This window comes from Thermomyces dupontii (genome assembly GCF_041956625.1).
Source record: "Thermomyces dupontii strain NRRL 2155 unplaced genomic scaffold VTN31scaffold_3, whole genome shotgun sequence".
In the NCBI taxonomy this organism is placed as follows: domain Eukaryota; kingdom Fungi; phylum Ascomycota; class Eurotiomycetes; order Eurotiales; family Trichocomaceae; genus Thermomyces; species Thermomyces dupontii.
This window is the reverse complement of record NW_027192309.1, coordinates 2,638,273-2,654,907: the sequence shown is the minus strand read 5'-3', so window position 1 is coordinate 2,654,907 and position 16,635 is coordinate 2,638,273. Positions and strand designations below refer to the sequence as shown.

The 16,635-nt window shown below is 50.7% G+C and overlaps 7 protein-coding genes and 1 non-coding gene across 8 annotated transcripts; 5 read left to right on the top strand and 3 right to left on the bottom strand.

Moving 5' to 3' along the window:
- Positions 1–513: 513 nt before the first annotated feature.
- On the top strand, positions 514–1,125 carry VTN31DRAFT_4454 (uncharacterized protein; the record flags this gene model as incomplete). The annotated part of the gene is made up of 1 exon (XM_069404844.1): positions 514–1,125. One exon carries the CDS (start codon positions 514–516, stop codon positions 1,123–1,125), a length of 612 nt encoding a protein of 203 aa, XP_069261777.1.
- A 41-nt stretch (positions 1,126–1,166) lies between these two features.
- Positions 1,167–5,005, bottom strand: VTN31DRAFT_4453 (uncharacterized protein; the record flags this gene model as incomplete). The annotated part of the gene is made up of 5 exons (XM_069404843.1): positions 1,167–1,295; positions 1,366–1,888; positions 1,946–2,231; positions 2,281–4,774; positions 4,832–5,005. The coding sequence occupies 5 exons, from the start codon at positions 5,003–5,005 to the stop codon at positions 1,167–1,169; spliced, it is 3,606 nt and encodes a 1,201-aa protein (XP_069261776.1).
- Positions 5,006–5,427: 422 nt separating this feature from the next.
- On the bottom strand, positions 5,428–5,498 carry VTN31DRAFT_t47. The gene has a single exon. It is a non-coding gene; the product is annotated as a tRNA-Gly (tRNA).
- A 158-nt stretch (positions 5,499–5,656) lies between these two features.
- Positions 5,657–6,620, top strand: VTN31DRAFT_4452 (uncharacterized protein; the record flags this gene model as incomplete). Its single annotated transcript, XM_069404842.1, has 4 exons — positions 5,657–5,703; positions 5,761–5,767; positions 5,836–6,142; positions 6,220–6,620. The coding sequence occupies 4 exons, from the start codon at positions 5,657–5,659 to the stop codon at positions 6,618–6,620; spliced, it is 762 nt and encodes a 253-aa protein (XP_069261775.1).
- A 193-nt stretch (positions 6,621–6,813) lies between these two features.
- On the bottom strand, positions 6,814–7,963 carry VTN31DRAFT_4451 (uncharacterized protein; the record flags this gene model as incomplete). Its single annotated transcript, XM_069404841.1, has 8 exons — positions 6,814–7,028; positions 7,084–7,124; positions 7,171–7,180; positions 7,237–7,285; positions 7,338–7,663; positions 7,717–7,727; positions 7,782–7,894; positions 7,949–7,963. The coding sequence occupies 8 exons, from the start codon at positions 7,961–7,963 to the stop codon at positions 6,814–6,816; spliced, it is 780 nt and encodes a 259-aa protein (XP_069261774.1).
- A 269-nt stretch (positions 7,964–8,232) lies between these two features.
- Positions 8,233–10,992, top strand: VTN31DRAFT_4450 (uncharacterized protein; the record flags this gene model as incomplete). Its single annotated transcript, XM_069404840.1, has 5 exons — positions 8,233–8,274; positions 8,325–8,441; positions 8,492–8,545; positions 8,599–10,610; positions 10,713–10,992. 5 exons carry the CDS (start codon positions 8,233–8,235, stop codon positions 10,990–10,992), a joined length of 2,505 nt encoding a protein of 834 aa, XP_069261773.1.
- Positions 10,993–11,920: 928 nt separating this feature from the next.
- VTN31DRAFT_4449 (uncharacterized protein) lies at positions 11,921–12,730 on the top strand (the record flags this gene model as incomplete). Its single annotated transcript, XM_069404838.1, has 1 exon — positions 11,921–12,730. One exon carries the CDS (start codon positions 11,921–11,923, stop codon positions 12,728–12,730), a length of 810 nt encoding a protein of 269 aa, XP_069261772.1.
- A 552-nt stretch (positions 12,731–13,282) lies between these two features.
- On the top strand, positions 13,283–14,014 carry VTN31DRAFT_4448 (uncharacterized protein; the record flags this gene model as incomplete). The annotated part of the gene is made up of 1 exon (XM_069404837.1): positions 13,283–14,014. The coding sequence occupies one exon, from the start codon at positions 13,283–13,285 to the stop codon at positions 14,012–14,014; it is 732 nt and encodes a 243-aa protein (XP_069261771.1).
- Between the last annotated feature and the right edge of the window lie 2,621 nt (positions 14,015–16,635).

The following is a 16,635-nucleotide window of genomic DNA, read 5'->3' as shown; positions in this document are numbered from 1 at the left end:
TTACGAGAACCAAGACAATGCAGGCAACGAAATGGCCTTTTTTTTTTTTTTTTTTTTTTTTTTTTTTTTTTTTTTTTTGTCGATGAGCAGTATACATATCCTGTAGCCAATACTGTGGGCACTTTATCGAGTGCCATGTCAAAGCCAGAACTTCTTGTTCGATAATAAAAACCCATTGTTATCAACTAAGATCAAAGAAGTCATTGAGCTCGCATCAATACTTCTGTCTACAATACTTCTGTTGATAGAGACACAAAACAAAGGCAAAAATCCGTACGAAGTGTCATTTGAAGATTCAAATCCCTTTCTTTGAAGACAAAGTCCGATCTCATTCCAACATGTACCCCAGCCGTGGCCGAGTTATATATCCACTTTCTAGATGCCCTCCCCTCCCGAACCGATTAGACACTCCACACCCCAGTCTCAGTTCATCATAAATCAATTGACAAGAGCATTGACCGCCAGAGACACTGCGTGGTAAGTGGGTCACGAGGGGGAGGTGGTGATCCGAAAATGTCTTACTCAAAGCTCTACCGACTGATCATCGCGCAGCACCATTATGACAACAAAGATGAATACCGACGGTTGCGGAGAGAGCGGGTGCATCACCTCCTCCGCAGCGGGGCGGGACCGGAGGATATTTTTCGGCTGCTGAGGGTGCGGATCAGAGCAAGGGGAGGAGGAGGAGGAGGAGGAGGAGGGGGAGGAGCAGACACGACGCAGGAGAGGCCCCAGGCAGAGGAGGAGCACGGTGGCAATTCACAACCAGAGAACAACGTGGATGATCCGGAACAGCAAGAAGGAAACCAAGACAACGGAGGCGTTGAAGAAGATGAGGGAGATGGAGGGGTGCCCCCATCTTCCGAACCCCAGGAGCAGGAAACGAGAAACGAGGACGATCGGCGAGTGTCCCAGCTGAGGAAGCAGATTGTGCTGCAAATCGCGACGGAGAGGCTCGAGGCTGGTGAGTATCCTTTTATCAGTCTCGATGAGTACCGGCAGCTGTGCACCCCCGAGGCGAGCAAGAAAATGGCCGAGATGGAGCGGGTCAGGCTGAGGGCACAAATTGCGGCGCTGAGGAGGCAAACGCGAAGGGAGCTAAGGAAACGGGCCCGGGAGGAGTAGACAAATCACTACTCTGCGGAGATGGAGAGAAATTCGGGCTGCTAGACCATCGCTTCTCGGATCTTGTCAACCTGCGGCTTCAACTTCTTGGTAGGTTTCGTCCAATCCTCGTCTCGGACTGGCTCCAATTGCGTCTCGACATACAGTGAGTCTGCGGCTGTAGTTCGGATCTGCATCATGTAAGTTATCTCTCGCTACGAATCGAGAAACTTGAACCGGAAAAAAAAAATCATTGATTACCTTCGGATATGAATGTAGTAGCATGCTAGCTGTTTTCTTTAGAACGTCGGCCCGTAAAGAAGGACTGCTGCGTGACAGGGCTGCATAGATTTTGATTGCCGTCTCAAGGCGCTGGATATTGGTCGACTTGAAGTGCGCTTTCTGAACCAGGACGTAAAGCTTTCGCAGGATTTTCTCGCCACGATCGCTGGACGTCAGTTCCGGCTTGACGAAGCTGTCCAGCAGGAATGCAGCAACGTCCATCGCAGGAATAGCGTAGCGGTCGTCCGCGATGTTGGTATCCAGAACCCAGTTCAGGTCGTCCAAAAATTGCAATGTCCACTCCTTCTGCTGCTCGTCTTGATGGCCTTCGAGGTACTGGACAAGCGCCATTCGCGATGCGCGGATCAAACCCTCCGTTCCCGCGCTTGCTGAGGTTACGAGTCCTTGGACAAGTGGTCGACGCAGACCTTCATCTTTGAGTAGCTGGAAAAGCTGGACAAAGTATTCCACGCCGGAGACTTCGGTGAAATGGTCAAAGTCCCTGTAATGCTGCCATCAGTAAAGAAGAAGCCAAGGACCGGCGACACATCGCTCGTACCTCTGTAATTGCGGCATTGTAGGCATCCGCTTCCAGTAGTCCCGCAGACAGAGCCACGCTTGGAATCGTACCTTGTCCAGCTTCTCCGCGGCAAGTCGGCAAATGCATTTCATCAACTTCTGTAGATATTCCGGTGAAGTTTCTTCTGGGATGCGTGACTTGGCGATAGCTATCGACACTGCGCCCATGGCCTCCATCCGGATAAGTGACCCAATATCACCTCGACGGTCTGTTGTATAATCGTTCAAGAATCGAACAAAATGCTCGATGATACTGTCCGTTATTTCTGCATCTTGTTAGTTCCACCCTTTCAACATGGGACCCGCTCCACGTACCCGTTCGAGGAAACACATTCACCGCGAGACATCTTACAGCCGCAACTCTTCTGTCAATGTCATCTTCCTCGTCGGTACATTTGACGAGCTCGTCTATGATCAATTGCCGCAGACGGCCATCCGTAGGCACTGCATCAAACACCGCGCCTAGGGCAGCGATCGGCCCGCGCCCTGTCGAAGACCTGAAGGTGGCGTGAACCTTTTCGACCCATGAGGTGACAATCTCATCCTGTTTCTCGACGGGCAGGATCTTGAAGAGATCGTACGCCGCTTCGGACATGGCTTCAATCGTGGCTTCCTCTCGGCGATGAACACATAAGACGAGAACATCAACACTCTTATAGTGCAGCTCTCTAGGTACTTCGTTGCCATTGCCAGTAGTGCGAATAACCCGGGACAAAGAGGCGATGAGTCGGGAGCTCGCCTCTGCAATGAACTCTGAGCGCGAGGTCCACATGGAGAGCTCGTCATTTGACGGTCCCTCCGGAGAATTGAAAATTTCCCACAGTTTCACTACCATTTCAAAGACAGCATACCCCTCGGCATTGTCTTTCCCAGAATCATGCCGATGTGTGGTGTACAATGACACTGTTTCTGCGATCGCCAGAAGGCAACCGTGTCTTGTTTCGAGGTCATTGCGCGGAATCTCTGCAAGCCGAGAACGAAGGCGCTCGAGTACCACGCCAATGGTACGGTAGGAGCCACTCCTGCTCAAGGTTGCAAGAGCTGTAGCGGCCGATCTCCTGGAGTCGGCATCGAAAGATCCAATCCCCTTCCAGAAGAGCAGCGAATTCACCAATGGGATCCAGTACATCTCGTCCAAAGAAGCCGCGGCCGCTGCGACCGACGTCATTGCCTTCGATCGCCGTGCCACAGCGGTGTAATCAACCACTTGCACCAATCGGATTCCTTCAACGATTGTATTTGGATGGCGGCCAATTAGTTCTTGCAACGCTGCAGATGCTCCTCGACGAATGTTTCCTGAAGGGTCAACGCAAGCAGAGCAAACGAGTTCCACGGCCAACGTTTGTAGGACGCTTCCAGATACTTGCTCCATGGGCAACATCATCGAGCCTGTATCAACCGCCTCAAGCTCCTGTGTGGTATATTTCCGCGCCAGTGACCAAATCCCAAAACAAGCTGCGTCTCGAACATTGGTCCCAATTGGACTGCCAGTTGGCGACCGCTGCTCAAAATTCAACGCCGAGACTAGACTCCGAAGGATCATGGGCAGCTGCCGAGGCGGAGGAGCACGACGGAAAAGTAAATGCGACAGGGTCAGGATCAAGCCATGCCATCGCTGTGCATCGACTGCGCTTAAGTTGGGTTTGAGCCCCTGACCCTGTGCCTCGCTTGCGGGTACTAGACTCCCGTCACTCTTTTCATAGAGTATGTTTTCATCTAATGCGCCAATCACAGCTTCTACGACCTCTGCTGCCATATCAACGTCAAGTTTCAGTGTAACAACCGCAAGAGCCTTGCTTGCTGCCATGCGCACAGGCGTATCCTTGTCCGCAAGTGCCACGAGGAAGTAGTCTATTGACTCCTCCAAGATTGATGAGACCCGTTCTTCTGGGACGTTCGGGTCGCCCTTCTCCGCCAGGCTCATGGCGGCAGTGGTCAAGGTGCGGAGGATTTTGATGGTGATCTTTCGCGCTAACGCAGATGATCGAATATGTTCGAAAAGAGGGTTCGGCTCCAGAGCAACGCGCAAAGTCTGGTCGTAGAGCCGCAGGAGAACGGGTGCGAGATCCGTTCCTTGACCGGATGTAGCCAATCTCGCAATAAACGACAACACCCCAATATACGTGTATGCAGGCGCGGGTGGCTGCCCAGAGTCTGACGGTTCAATAACAGAAACTGCCCAATCAATGAGAGTGTTGAGAAGCCCCAATCGTTGCATATCTGGGCGCAGGGCCAGTCGGGCCAGGAGGGTCGTGGCAGCCTCTCTCTCCTTCGCCGGACTCACAACGTGGCGGAGGCAAATGGACACTACAGCCTTGGCGAACTTCGGAATGTTTCCTGGCAGTCCCTTGATCTCGTCCAGATTGTCGTACGGAATCGGGATGTTCTCGGATGAAAGCGTTGCAAGGTCGAATGGCGCCAGTAGCAGGTGTGACAGCCATAGGAGCACGACATAGCGTTCCTGCCAGTCCAGCGGCTGGACTCTGATACCGGACCGTGACTGCGACTCGCTCGGCCGGATAGAATCCCATTCGATGAACACCCGCAGCATGAGCTCCAGATACTTGGGTTCATTGTTCAGGAACCGACTGATAACCTTGACCCCGCGGACCTTGCACATAGTGTACAAAATCTTGGAGATAGCTCGCGGGAGAGGCTCAAGACGCGTACGGGTAGGCGCACGGCCATCATCAGAGCCATATAGGTGGCGGTGGTCAACCACATAGGCCAGAAAAGCGTCCACCAATGGCGGCAGGAAACTCTGCAAATGTTTGTCGAGAAGCTGCGGCCATTCTTGGAAGAGCTCCAGCTGTCGAGTGACACAGTCAGACAGGAAACATGAATCTCCATGGCCAAATATTCTTACCAGCTCTATCAATCGTTCATACTTGCGTACCTGAGCCCATCGATGCACAGTGCGCGTGGGTTGTTCTCCCGGCGCGTGTTTCCAGAGAAGCGGTGTCAGTTTCTCTGAGAACTCCCTCAGCAGGTCATCTGAGACACGCTGAAGTTTGATATCTCCGTCTTCCGGGGCATCCATGGGCACAGTTTGGATTTAATCCTGTTCAAAAACTCCAAATTGAACCTGGTTGGGCGACTTTAGCTCGCAATTCGATCCGTCTTTCCAGCGAATCAACAAGAAATATAATAAGAATCGATGAATGGGACACTCACGTTTGTCTGGTAATTGCTCCGCGAAGAACAATAATAGACTTCAATGAATGACGGTCTCTGTTGATATTGGGCTGGTCAATGTGTGTGCATGGTTGACCGAGTAAGTTGTCTCCAACTCTCGCGCAAGGTCTGGCTTCAAAGTATATTCGTGGATTTTTTATTTATTGCAGAGTTTCCGAATGCTGCAATCGCGGAGAAAACTGGACTACATCTGGACAGTCCGTCGTGCTGACAACGTGTCGCGAAGAGGGGCAAGAAAAAAGAAATATGAGAAAAAAAGAAAGGAAATGCATCGTCCGCGAATCGAACGCGGGCCTCATCGATGGCAACGATGAATTCTACCACTAGACCAACGATGCACCTGTTGGAGAGTGGGCTACAACTTTTGGATATATAGGTAACCCCCACTAACATGCACCTACCTCGACCTCACAAGCTGGGGAAACTGCCCTTGATTTCTAGCACCCGCAACCAGGCACCTGGACCAGAGAAGTTACAGCGCATAACCACGCGCAAGATGGCGAATGTACGGCCATCGCCCTCGGGCATTCCTCCTAACTGCACGTAAGTCCTTCCGTTCAACTTCGCTATTCAATCGCTGACTCGACTGGTTTTCGGCAGGGTCTATGTCGGTTTTATCACCTGTGTACCTGCCGCGCAAGCTGCAACACAAAGCTGACTAGCTGATTCGAATAGGTGCGGAATCTAGAAGAGAGGCTCAAGATTGACGAGATAAAGGCAGCCCTGAACGAGCTCTTTTCGGATTATGGCAAGATCTTGGATATCGTCGCGAAACGGAACCTGCGAGCAAAAGGCCAGGCGTTCGTTGTCTTCGACAATGTCGAGTCCGCATCGCGCGCAATCGAGGAGGTGAATGGATTCAATTTAGTGGGCAAGCCGATGGTCCTGGACTATGCAAAAACCCGAAGCGACGCTGCCGTTCTACACCAGGACGGTCCAGAAGAACTAGAGGCGCATAAGCGACGGCGGTTAGCAGAGAAGGGTTCGTCTGATTCAGTCGCATTTGAAACAGACACGCCACATAGAGATGATACTGATATAAGTTCGTCGATACTACAGAACGAAGACAAGCGCAAGAGGCCCTCGAGGCACAGAAGAAACTCAAACGACCAGCTGGAGCTCAGCAGGCCGACAGTGGCCGACCTGCGAAAGCCGCTCGTGGCGCTGGTCTCAAACCCTCCAGTGCTGCTGCGGCGCCCGTCATTCCAGACGAGTATCTCCCTCCGAACAAGGTCCTCTTCATTCGAGATTTGCCCGACAATATCGATGCGGAGACGCTCACGTCCGTCTTCGGCCGTTTCGAAGGTTTCCGAGAAGTGCGGTTGGTCCCTGGACGGAAAGGGATTGCGTTCGTCGAGTACGAGAACGAGTCTGGCGCCATCAGTGCCAAGGAGGCAACGTCGGGAATGCCTATGGGGGATGCCGGGATCCCGATCAGGGTCACATATCAGCGACAGTAGATGCATTAAGGACAACTGCTTCGTCCTTCGGTGTGGCGTTTCGGGGTATTTACGGGGCTTTTGTATTTTACATCATCTGGTTTGAACAATATACCAGGTCGGAGTGTAGCTGTGTCATAAACCGCTTGAATGGAATACAAGGACCATTACGTGACTCGATACAGATATGCACCGCAAAGACCAGACGGGAACCCTAGAAAATGACATCTTCGTCCTCCTGTCCCAAGATATCTGGAGTTGCCTGAGTTGCAGCGCCTGCTGCCGCATCGCCGTTTATTTTGGCTGCTTGCTCTCGTTGTGCACGAAGTTCGGCATCTTGAGCTTCGTTATCCCTCTGTTTCTTGTTTGAGACTTTCTTCAGACGGTAGAACTCCTCTCGGTCAAGCTCGTCTAGTTCAGAGTTGATATCTATTCATTTGGCACTGTGAGCATCCTGCCGTAGATCCTCCGACGGCGAGCATACATTTGATTGTGTTCTCGGTACGAGGAATAATGACATGTTCACTGAGCAAGTTAGCAGAGTCGACTCGAGACTTAACAGCAGTCTTACATTGCGTTCACTGTAATCAGAGTCAGCCCCGAGCTCACTGAGCAGATCAGACATCATGAGCCATACCTCGTCGGTTAACAACTTTGATAACCTCATCCAAAATGACGAACGCAGTCTGCATGCTGCTGTTAATTTAGCATCAGAAGATGGGTTCCAAAGAAGCTCACCTGCAAACTTGCAAGCTCTACAAGCGTCTCAACTGCTCGCGTAAAGGTCTCGCGCGATCGTTGGACCTGTTGCCCTCCCTTTCCCAGACCAGTCAAGCCGAATTCATTAGAGCCCTCTGAGATTACACTCTCGAACTGAGGTAGGAAAACACCAGACACGTTCTCCTGCCTTGTGTGGACACGGAACCGAGCCTGTTTCACGGACTCTTGGATCTGGAACCCGATGTCACCGCCGACGGCATATGTCACCTCGGCCAGCGAGAAGGCGGCGACTTGCATGACACGTCCCATCTTTCGCTTCGCTTCATCGATTCGCCTGGTGATCTCTGACGGACGGTTAATGAGTTGGGGTGAAGCTCCCGGCGCGGGTGGATCTTACCGCGAAATCGCCTGTCAATAACGCGCGTTAGCGATCATCACAACCCAGCGTGGAATACGCCATACTTTGTCAAAGCCTCACTCTTCCTTTTTAGCAGACTATGACCCGTCTCCGCGCCCTTGAGCTTGCTCTTCATCAACCCGAGTGATTGGCGGGTTGGGAAGACAGCTTCCCGGCCCTGATCCAATGAGTTAGTAAGTCTTCCCGAGCCAGTATCAAGCGTCGAACTTACTGCTCCGGCTGACATGATTGCGGTTCCAGTCCAGCACTTGAACCAAGGGGGATTGCTTCACGAGAGCTTGGGCCGTTGCGGGCCGCTGTTATCGCCTGCTCCGGTTATCACGTGACTCGATGCCCGCCTTGAAGCGTGACTTTGATGCTGTCCTGCGATGAGAATCCTCTCCGTCCCGCGTTACTCCATCGCCCGGCGTTTCCTACGCGTGGAGGACCTCTTCACGACTGTACGAAATGCCAGGGACCCTACTTCCACATAGATCGCAGCGACAACCCGCAAAAATGGAGCGGGGATCGTCGTCGGGGCCGGACCTCTTCTTGATCGTGAGTTACTTTGGCGTTATCGGAGAGAATGCCAACTGACTGAGAAATAGACAGATGGGGATGTGGTCTATGAGCAGGATATCTTGAGGGATCCGTATAGCGTCAAGCCGTGGCTGTCATACATCGAGCATAAGCAAGAACATGGGTCCCTCTACGAGCAAGCTTTCGTACGGATTTCCCTATCCGTGACTTGGGAGTATGCTAATCGTGGTAACAGGTGATGGAGCGCGCATGTAGGCAACTTCCGAGATCCTACAAGTTGTGGAAGATGGTATGTCCACGAGTTTCTCCCCATGTCCGTCCTTGTTGCTAATCTCAATGTAGTACCTCGAATTTCGCGTCAACCACTTGCGAGGTCTGAATCCTGCTAAACATCGTGCCGAATACCAGAAAGTCAATGGACTCTTCGAGCGGGCGCTCATTCTTCTTAACAAGATGCCTAAAGTTTGGGAAATGTACCTCTCGTTTCTGCTGCAGCAACCACTCGTGACGCAAACTCGGCGAACTTTCGACAGAGCACTCCGAGCCTTGCCGATAACACAACACAATCGCATCTGGAAGCTCTACAAACAATTTGCGCGATCTGCATCTGGTGCCACTGCGGTCCAGATTTGGGACCGATACATGCAGATCCACCCTGAAAATGCCGAAGACTACATCGAATTGCTCGTTGATCTTGGCTACTACACTGAAGCAGTCAAGAAGTATATCGACATTCTCAATGATCCTAAATTCCAATCTAAGCACGTCAAGAGCCACTTTCAACTGTGGACGGAGATGGTGGACTTGCTCGTGTCGAAAGCCAAACAAATCGATGCCAGCCCACATAGCGGGATTGATGTTGACGCCATCATCCGCAGTGGCATCGACCGATTTTCTGATCAAAGGGGCCGCCTTTGGGCCGGGCTGGCTACATACTGGATCGCAAGGGGGAATTTCGAGAAGGCGAGAGATGTTTTCGAAGAAGGGATCACAACCGTCATGACGGTGCGTGACTTTACACTCATTTTCGATTCATACGTCGAATTTGAAGAGTCGGTCATCAGTAGTCTCATGGACGAGGCCGCCAAGCGGTCAAAGGAAGGAAAAGTTGACGAGGATGCGGACTTCGAACTTGACCTGCGCATGATGCGATTTGAACAGCTCATGGATCGGCGACCATTCCTTGTGAACGATGTGCTGCTGCGTCAGAATCCCAACAACGTAATCGAGTGGGAGAAACGCGTTGCGCTATGGGGGGACAATAAGACAGAAGTTGTCAACACATACACAGCGGCGATAGCCACGATCAACCCGAAGAAAGCGCATGGCAAGTTCCATGAACTTTGGGTAAACTACGCCAAGTTCTATGAAAAGGGTGGTGACCTTGATACGGCCAGAGTGATCTTCGACAAGGCCGTCAAGGTCCCCTTCAAGACCGTTTCCGAACTGGCGGAGACATGGTGCGAATGGGCGGAAATGGAACTCCGCAACGAGAATTTCGACCGGGCAGTCGAGATCATGGCGAAGGCAACGCAAGCGCCGAAGCGGTCCAACGTGGATTACTTTGACGAGAGCCTCACACCGCAACAGCGAGTTCACAAGAGTTGGAAACTGTGGAGTTTTTATGTTGACCTGGTCGAGAGTGTGGGCACTCTGGAAGAGACCCGAGCGATTTACGAACGAATCTTTGAGTTGAAAATCGCGACGCCACAGACCGTGGTAAATTATGCGAATCTCCTCGAGGAGCACAAGTATTACGAAGAATCCTTCAAAGTCTACGAGCGGGGTTTGGATCTTTTCAGCTACCCGGTTGCATTCGAACTTTGGAATTTGTATCTTACCAAGGCGGTTGATCGAAAGATCAGCATCGAACGGCTACGAGATCTGTTCGAACAAGCCTTGGATGGATGTCCGCCAAAGTTTGCCAAGACTCTGTATTTGATGTACGGGAACCTCGAAGAGGAACGCGGACTGGCGCGACACGCCATGAGGATCTACGAACGGGCAACACGGGCGGTTGCAGACGAGGACCGCTTCGAAATGTTCAATTTCTACATCACCAAGTCCGCGTCGAACTTTGGACTGCCCTCGACGCGACCCATCTACGAACGGGCAATCGCAACTCTTCCAGACAACGAGGCCAAAGACATGTGTCTGCGGTTCGCCGAGATGGAGCGACGGCTGGGCGAAATTGACCGGGCGCGGGCAATCTATGGCCACGCATCACAGTTCTGCGACCCAAGAACGAACGCCGAGTTCTGGCAGAAGTGGGAGGCCTTTGAGGTGCAGCACGGCAACGAAGATACCTTCAAGGAGATGCTGCGGATCAAGCGCAGTGTCCAAGCTCAGTACAAGTAAGTTTCCTTTTTTTTTTTTTTTTTTTTTTTTTTTTTTTTTTTTTTCCGCGAATCAGGATGAAAGTGAGAAACAGAACAATGCTGATACGTTTTTCCCAGCACGGATGTCCACTTTATTGCCTCGCAAGCCATTGCCCGGAGCCAGCAACAACGGGCGGCCTCCGAAGGCGTTGCCGAGCGACAGGACTCGGAACGGGCCGATGCGATGGCCGCACTGGAACGTCAAGCTCGTGCCCCGGCAGGCTTTGTCGCCGCCAGTACCGGACCAGAAGGGGGTACACAGACAGCGGCTCAGCAGACAAAGGAGAAGAAGGCTGCGCCTCCAGCCAACGTCAATCCCGACGCCATTGATCTCGAGGACGAGGACATGGCGGGTTAATCCAGTCTTATATGACAGAGGAGGGACTCTGGGATATCTTCGCAATGTAATACCATTAGCATCGCCGTCGCATTTCTTTTGTCTTCCTGCTGAGTGTACACATTCTTTACTTTCATCTCTGTCATCTAGAATCTCAATCTCAAGATTCAACGGCGAGAGTCACTTCAGGTTTTCGACGGTGGAACAGAGTGTCTGTAAGGTTCAGTTCCCGACTGGCTTAATTTCCTTAGGACATCCCCCAACGAAAATGATACCTGTGTGATGAAGGGAAATCGCATATATCTTTCTGTCGAACATAGGGTAATGCCCTGCGCCACTGGAAACATTGTTCGTCCTGATTCTGCCGTCGGAATTAGGGCAAGCAATGGATCCGTTCAGGGTTAGGGTTGCTAACTTTCTTCGAGTCGCTATGCACAAAGTGAGAATTTCCGAGCGACGGCAGTTTCAGTTTGCTACGCAGTTTCTGAGATATGAAATTCAAATTCTCCACTATTCATGGACAACTCCGCAGAGAGCACAACGCAGACGGGAGTGGATTGGCAAGCTAAGCCAGTTGACAGTTTCCGATAGTATGAATCAGACCACAGCAAGATAGTGTCAGTCATTTCTTCCCGAGACACTGACGGCCCATTCTACAGACCAATAACCAAGGTAAAATCCATCAGTTCGCAGGAACGATCACACTGTGAGGGGAACAATCGACAGAGCAGCGTCCCGTGGATGATACTTTGGTCACTGCAAAAATGACGGACTCCTCTGTCGAGTCACCCTTGTTCACCTTTGTCATGACTATGATTACAAGTACTAGATACTTGGGTATGTGCTCTACTGACAAATGATCACGTACGCACGCGAAACTTGGTGCCACTTCATCGTTCATTTCTGACCAGCACAAGCACAGAGGACTCTGAGTGTGATAATGTCCAAGATGGATTTTCGAGCTAAACAGAAAGACAAGAGTACTAGTCGTGTGTCGCCAACGGTCACGGCTGGGAATGTCGAACACGGCAGACACGCTTTGCTGGGCGCAGGGTATCTGGAAGATTGGAGCAAGCGCAATCACGGTATCAAGCTCGACTGGCTGTTCATTCCGCGAACAAAATCCTCTCCTGGAGACGGGAACCATGACTCGACAGACTCTACGCAGGCGTTGCATCTGGCGCTGCGAATCCTCAATCTACCGCCACTCAGTCCGCTGGCATCCGGGTCAACTCGAAGGGCAAAGCTCAATCTTCGTGTAACGCTGGTGAAGCGTCCCGGATCGGAGGAGTTCAGGAAGCCCGAAGACCCGATCGTTCTTTCTACGGAGGGCTGCGCCGAACCGGAGCTGTGGCTACCCGGGATGAAGGAGCTGATGGGTTACTGTCCCGGTCCGGATAATGCTTACGCTAGCGACTATCATATCGTGATGCAGTGTTTCAGGATTCGCGGTGCACAACCCGGCTGCTTCTACCTCATCGAGGGCCGCCTCCAGATCCAGGGATTTGATCATGAACTGACGTTACCGCCTTTTTGCATCTTTTACAATCCTTCGACTAAAAGACTTGAGCCCTTCATTTGTCGAACGTGGGGCGAATCTCACAAGCAAGAGACACCAAAGTCTGAGGAGCAGCTGGGCTCTGAAGTAGAAAAGATTAGCATTTCCGAACTGCGATCCTATTTGTCTGGATGGCGTGTGCTTTTTGGATGGCTGTTTCAGGATAAACGCGAAACAAAAGTGTTCGAGGTTGTCTCTTAGTTACCATCTGATGCTGAATTATATCCCTGCACGAGTACTACTTACAAAGAAGGCCGTTGTTTGATGCCCTCAATCCAAAGCACCACGTCGCATGCTCGAGTATTCAGGCCTTGAGTATTCAGTACCATTCTCCCTACGCTATTGAAACCAGAGCAGAGATTCAGGTATCAACAGTTGAAATTAGGGTTAGAGTACAAAGCATGAGTTTTTGCCTGCACTCTTTGAGAACCGAGTCTTCAGACAAGCAACAAGGGAAATACAATGACATTCTTTGTGGACATGCACAATTGGCGCATATTTCATCGTGTTTGCGGATAATACCGCAGTGATGAAGGCGAAAGTCAGTAATAGCAGCAACACACCGACGGTAGTCTTTGAAATGATGGACTGTTCCGACGGATCAACATTGCTTGCTTTTTCCCAGATCGCAACTAAATACAGAGGAGGTACCAGGTCCTGAACTCATGACAGCGAACGTGCTCTCGAACCCGTCGACACTGGATTACTATTTCCTCCCAGTCAGCGGCGTTCACAGCACAAACCTTGAACATCATGTCGTTCATCAAGAAGCTCCTATCTGGTAGGAAAAAGAAAGGCGACACACTTGAGACTAAGGGCAGCTTCGACCCTTGGCTGCGCTCCGCTTATTTCAAGGACAGCTATGGCAGAAGCAATCGCGGTGTCCAGCTCGAGTGGATGCACACTCCTGTGGAAGCATCGGATCTTCCTGACAATGCCGCAGATTGGACAGGCCCTCCGTACTCTATGCGCTTGGAGCTACGCATTCTCAATCTGCCGCCACTCAAGCCACTGGCCCCTGGTGTCGATCGGACGGCAAAGCTCGATCTGCGCATGACGGGTACCAAGTGTCACGAGCTTGATGAGTGGTATAAAGTCAAGAACAAGGTCATTTTTTCTACCGACGGATGGGAGCTTCGGCAACAGGGGATGGAAGAGCCAGCGGGGAACTCGTCGGCTGCAAAGGATCCCAACTCTCGCCCATACTATCTCGTGATCGAGAACTTCAAAGTTCCCTACGCACAGCCCGGTCATACCTACTTTATCGAAGTACGTCTTCAGATCCAGGGACTCAATCGTAAACTCCTTCCGCGGCCTTTTACGATCTGGTACAATCCTCGAACGGGCTACCCTGAGCCATCGGATGTTGGAGTTTCTGAGCTAGACCCCTGGGACCCGGAGGAGGAGAAGGACCTAAAAGCCATTGATGCAATCTTGAACAAAGTTCTGGCTTTGCATAGCAAGCTTCAAAGGTGGCTGCATTAACGGAAGTACCTATGGAATGAGTTGTGCAAGGTGTTCCATGTCAAATAGGTCACCGCAGGAGTACGTAGAAGGTGATTAGATGCAATCAATTGAAAGCATCATCTCGTCTTTAATGGATCATCAGACCTTGATCGTTGATTATCATTCTCGCAATACTGTTAGAACCGCAGCATCAACGGACCAATTAGCACTTTGGGCATTGGTCAGGGTCCCAAGAGACCGACAAAGATCTATTCCTTTGAAAGTTTTAGATACAGAAGTTATTATAGGTCACTTTCTTTCTCCCGGATATCAACTGGGGGCCTAAGAAATAACGAGTAATGTGTATTGTCGAGGACCATTGTTCGTCCATGGATTTTTTTGATGAATGAAACGTGAGCAGCGCTCTTTGATGGTCCTCAGACAGACCACGGCGCAGACAAGGGAAAAAATCATTCAGACTTTCTTGTAAATAGACGTAGATTCATCCTATTTACATTGACTCCATTGCTGAGATACATTGCGATATTTGCGGAAGAGACCGACCAAAACCTGCATCATATCGACGCTGGCCTTTGGAATGACAGACTTTTGCGCTGGATCACGTTATGCTTGCTTTTGTCCTCGTTGAATATATAGTATTGCAGATAGAGGTAAGTAATGAACTAATGAGCCACCTACGCACTCAACTTGAACTTTTTTGATACTTGTAACTTGCAACTTTTTTCTATCAGTCACTGTCAACTCGTGCACAGAAGATCACTGAACGCCATGCCGCGTGTCAAGAAGCTTCTAACTAGAGGGGAAAAGAAGGGAACATCTGAGGTTGCCGAGAACAGCTTCGACCCTTCGTCATGCTCAGCTTAGTTCAATGACCCTCTTGGCTCGATCAATCGCGGAGTCATGTTGGACTGGATGTACATTCCACCGCGAGAATCGATTCCTGCAAACAAAGGCAAAGATCCGACAGAGTATCTGGAATCCTCGCGCTTCGAACTGCGAATCATGAATCTACCGCGACTCAAGCGGATCGCTCCTGGCTCTAATCGGACTGCAAAACTCGATCTACACGTAACGGGTATGAAATGCACCCCCGCGGACAATTGGTATAAAGTCGAGAACAGAATTGTTTTTCTCTGCGGACGACTTGGACCGTCGAATCCGAGGAAATGGAGGAACCGACGGGTTACTGGCCAGTTTCGAGCACTCTCCGGTGCTACATAGTAATTGAGAAACTCCAAGTGCCTTTGGAATGCTGGGTAATATCTAAGTACTACATCGAAGGACGTCTTCGGATCGAAAGACTTCATCCTGAACTCTTTCCGCCACCTTTTCCAGCTTGGTGCAATCGTTGGACGGGCTCCCCTTTACCTCTGGAAGATCGTGTTTATGAGTTTGGCATATCGAAGCCACCAGTGGAGATAGCAAGCGTCGACGGAACAATGGACGGAGGCCCTATCGACTTTCGCAAGATTCAGGAACGGTACTTGGCTGCCAACGTCACTCCGTTCAAGAAGTTTCTGTCCAGACGGAAAACGAAAAAGACTGACGAGATTTTCCAGGAGATATTCAACCCTTTGCACCGGTAAGCTTATTTCCAGGACTTCTCCGGCATGAGCAATGGGGAGGTGAAGCTCGACTGGATGTACATTCCGCCGGAAAGATTGGATCTTTCCAACCGTGTCCGAGCTTCAAAATTTTGAAATTCACCGTGCATTGCCCCATCATATCTACTTCGTCGAAGGAAGTATTAATCCAAGGACTCGATCGTGAATTCCTTCTACAGCCTTTTATGGCGTGGTACAATCCGTGGACGGACTGCCTTAAGCCTACCGATGGTATTGCTTATGAGTTTGGCAAGTCTCGCCCGGAGGAGAAAGTTGAAGGCATGGACCCAACACTGCAGCGAGTGGTGGCTGAGTTTCTTAATGCTGATAGACGAAAGTCGCATATTAGAAAGAAGTAAATTGTGCAAAAGGGTTCATGTCGAATGTAATATTCCTACATAGAAGGTTGTTCAAGGCAAGCAGTTCAAGACACCAGGTTATCCATCCTAAACATCAAGCCTTGAAGTAGTATCATCCTCGCTACACCCTTAAGACCATAGCATCTACTCCGCACAGAACTTCAGTGCATACTAGCACTGGATCACATTAGGGTTCGGAGGTAGATGATTAGAGGCCGTTAGGCCTATGCAAGTTGACTTACCCTGGGACGATGAGAAAACCCAGGCCTAGACCTACCTAGATCCTTGGTGGATTGGCAAATGATCGGCGAGGCAACCCGAACCGCCATGTCCTTTTCAGAATCTACTAACGGACCGGAACAAGAAGCACACAACTAATACTGTCGAGAGAGAGTTGCGGTAACACTTCTTTTTTGCGAACGGTTTCGATCAACAACTGCGACGGCGGGATCAATGACGCGAGCACCAGCTAGCTGACCATGGATTATGAATCAATCTCACCACCTTATGCATATCAAGTAGCACTCAACCCATCTCCGACTGCCTCTTCAACTCAGAGTCATCTAGGTAGTAAGTATTAACTACTTGAAGTTATCGAGTTCTAGAAGTGGCAGATCACATCATCCGATATCATTTACACTTACGGTTAACCCAACATCTCAGCAACGTTTCTCAT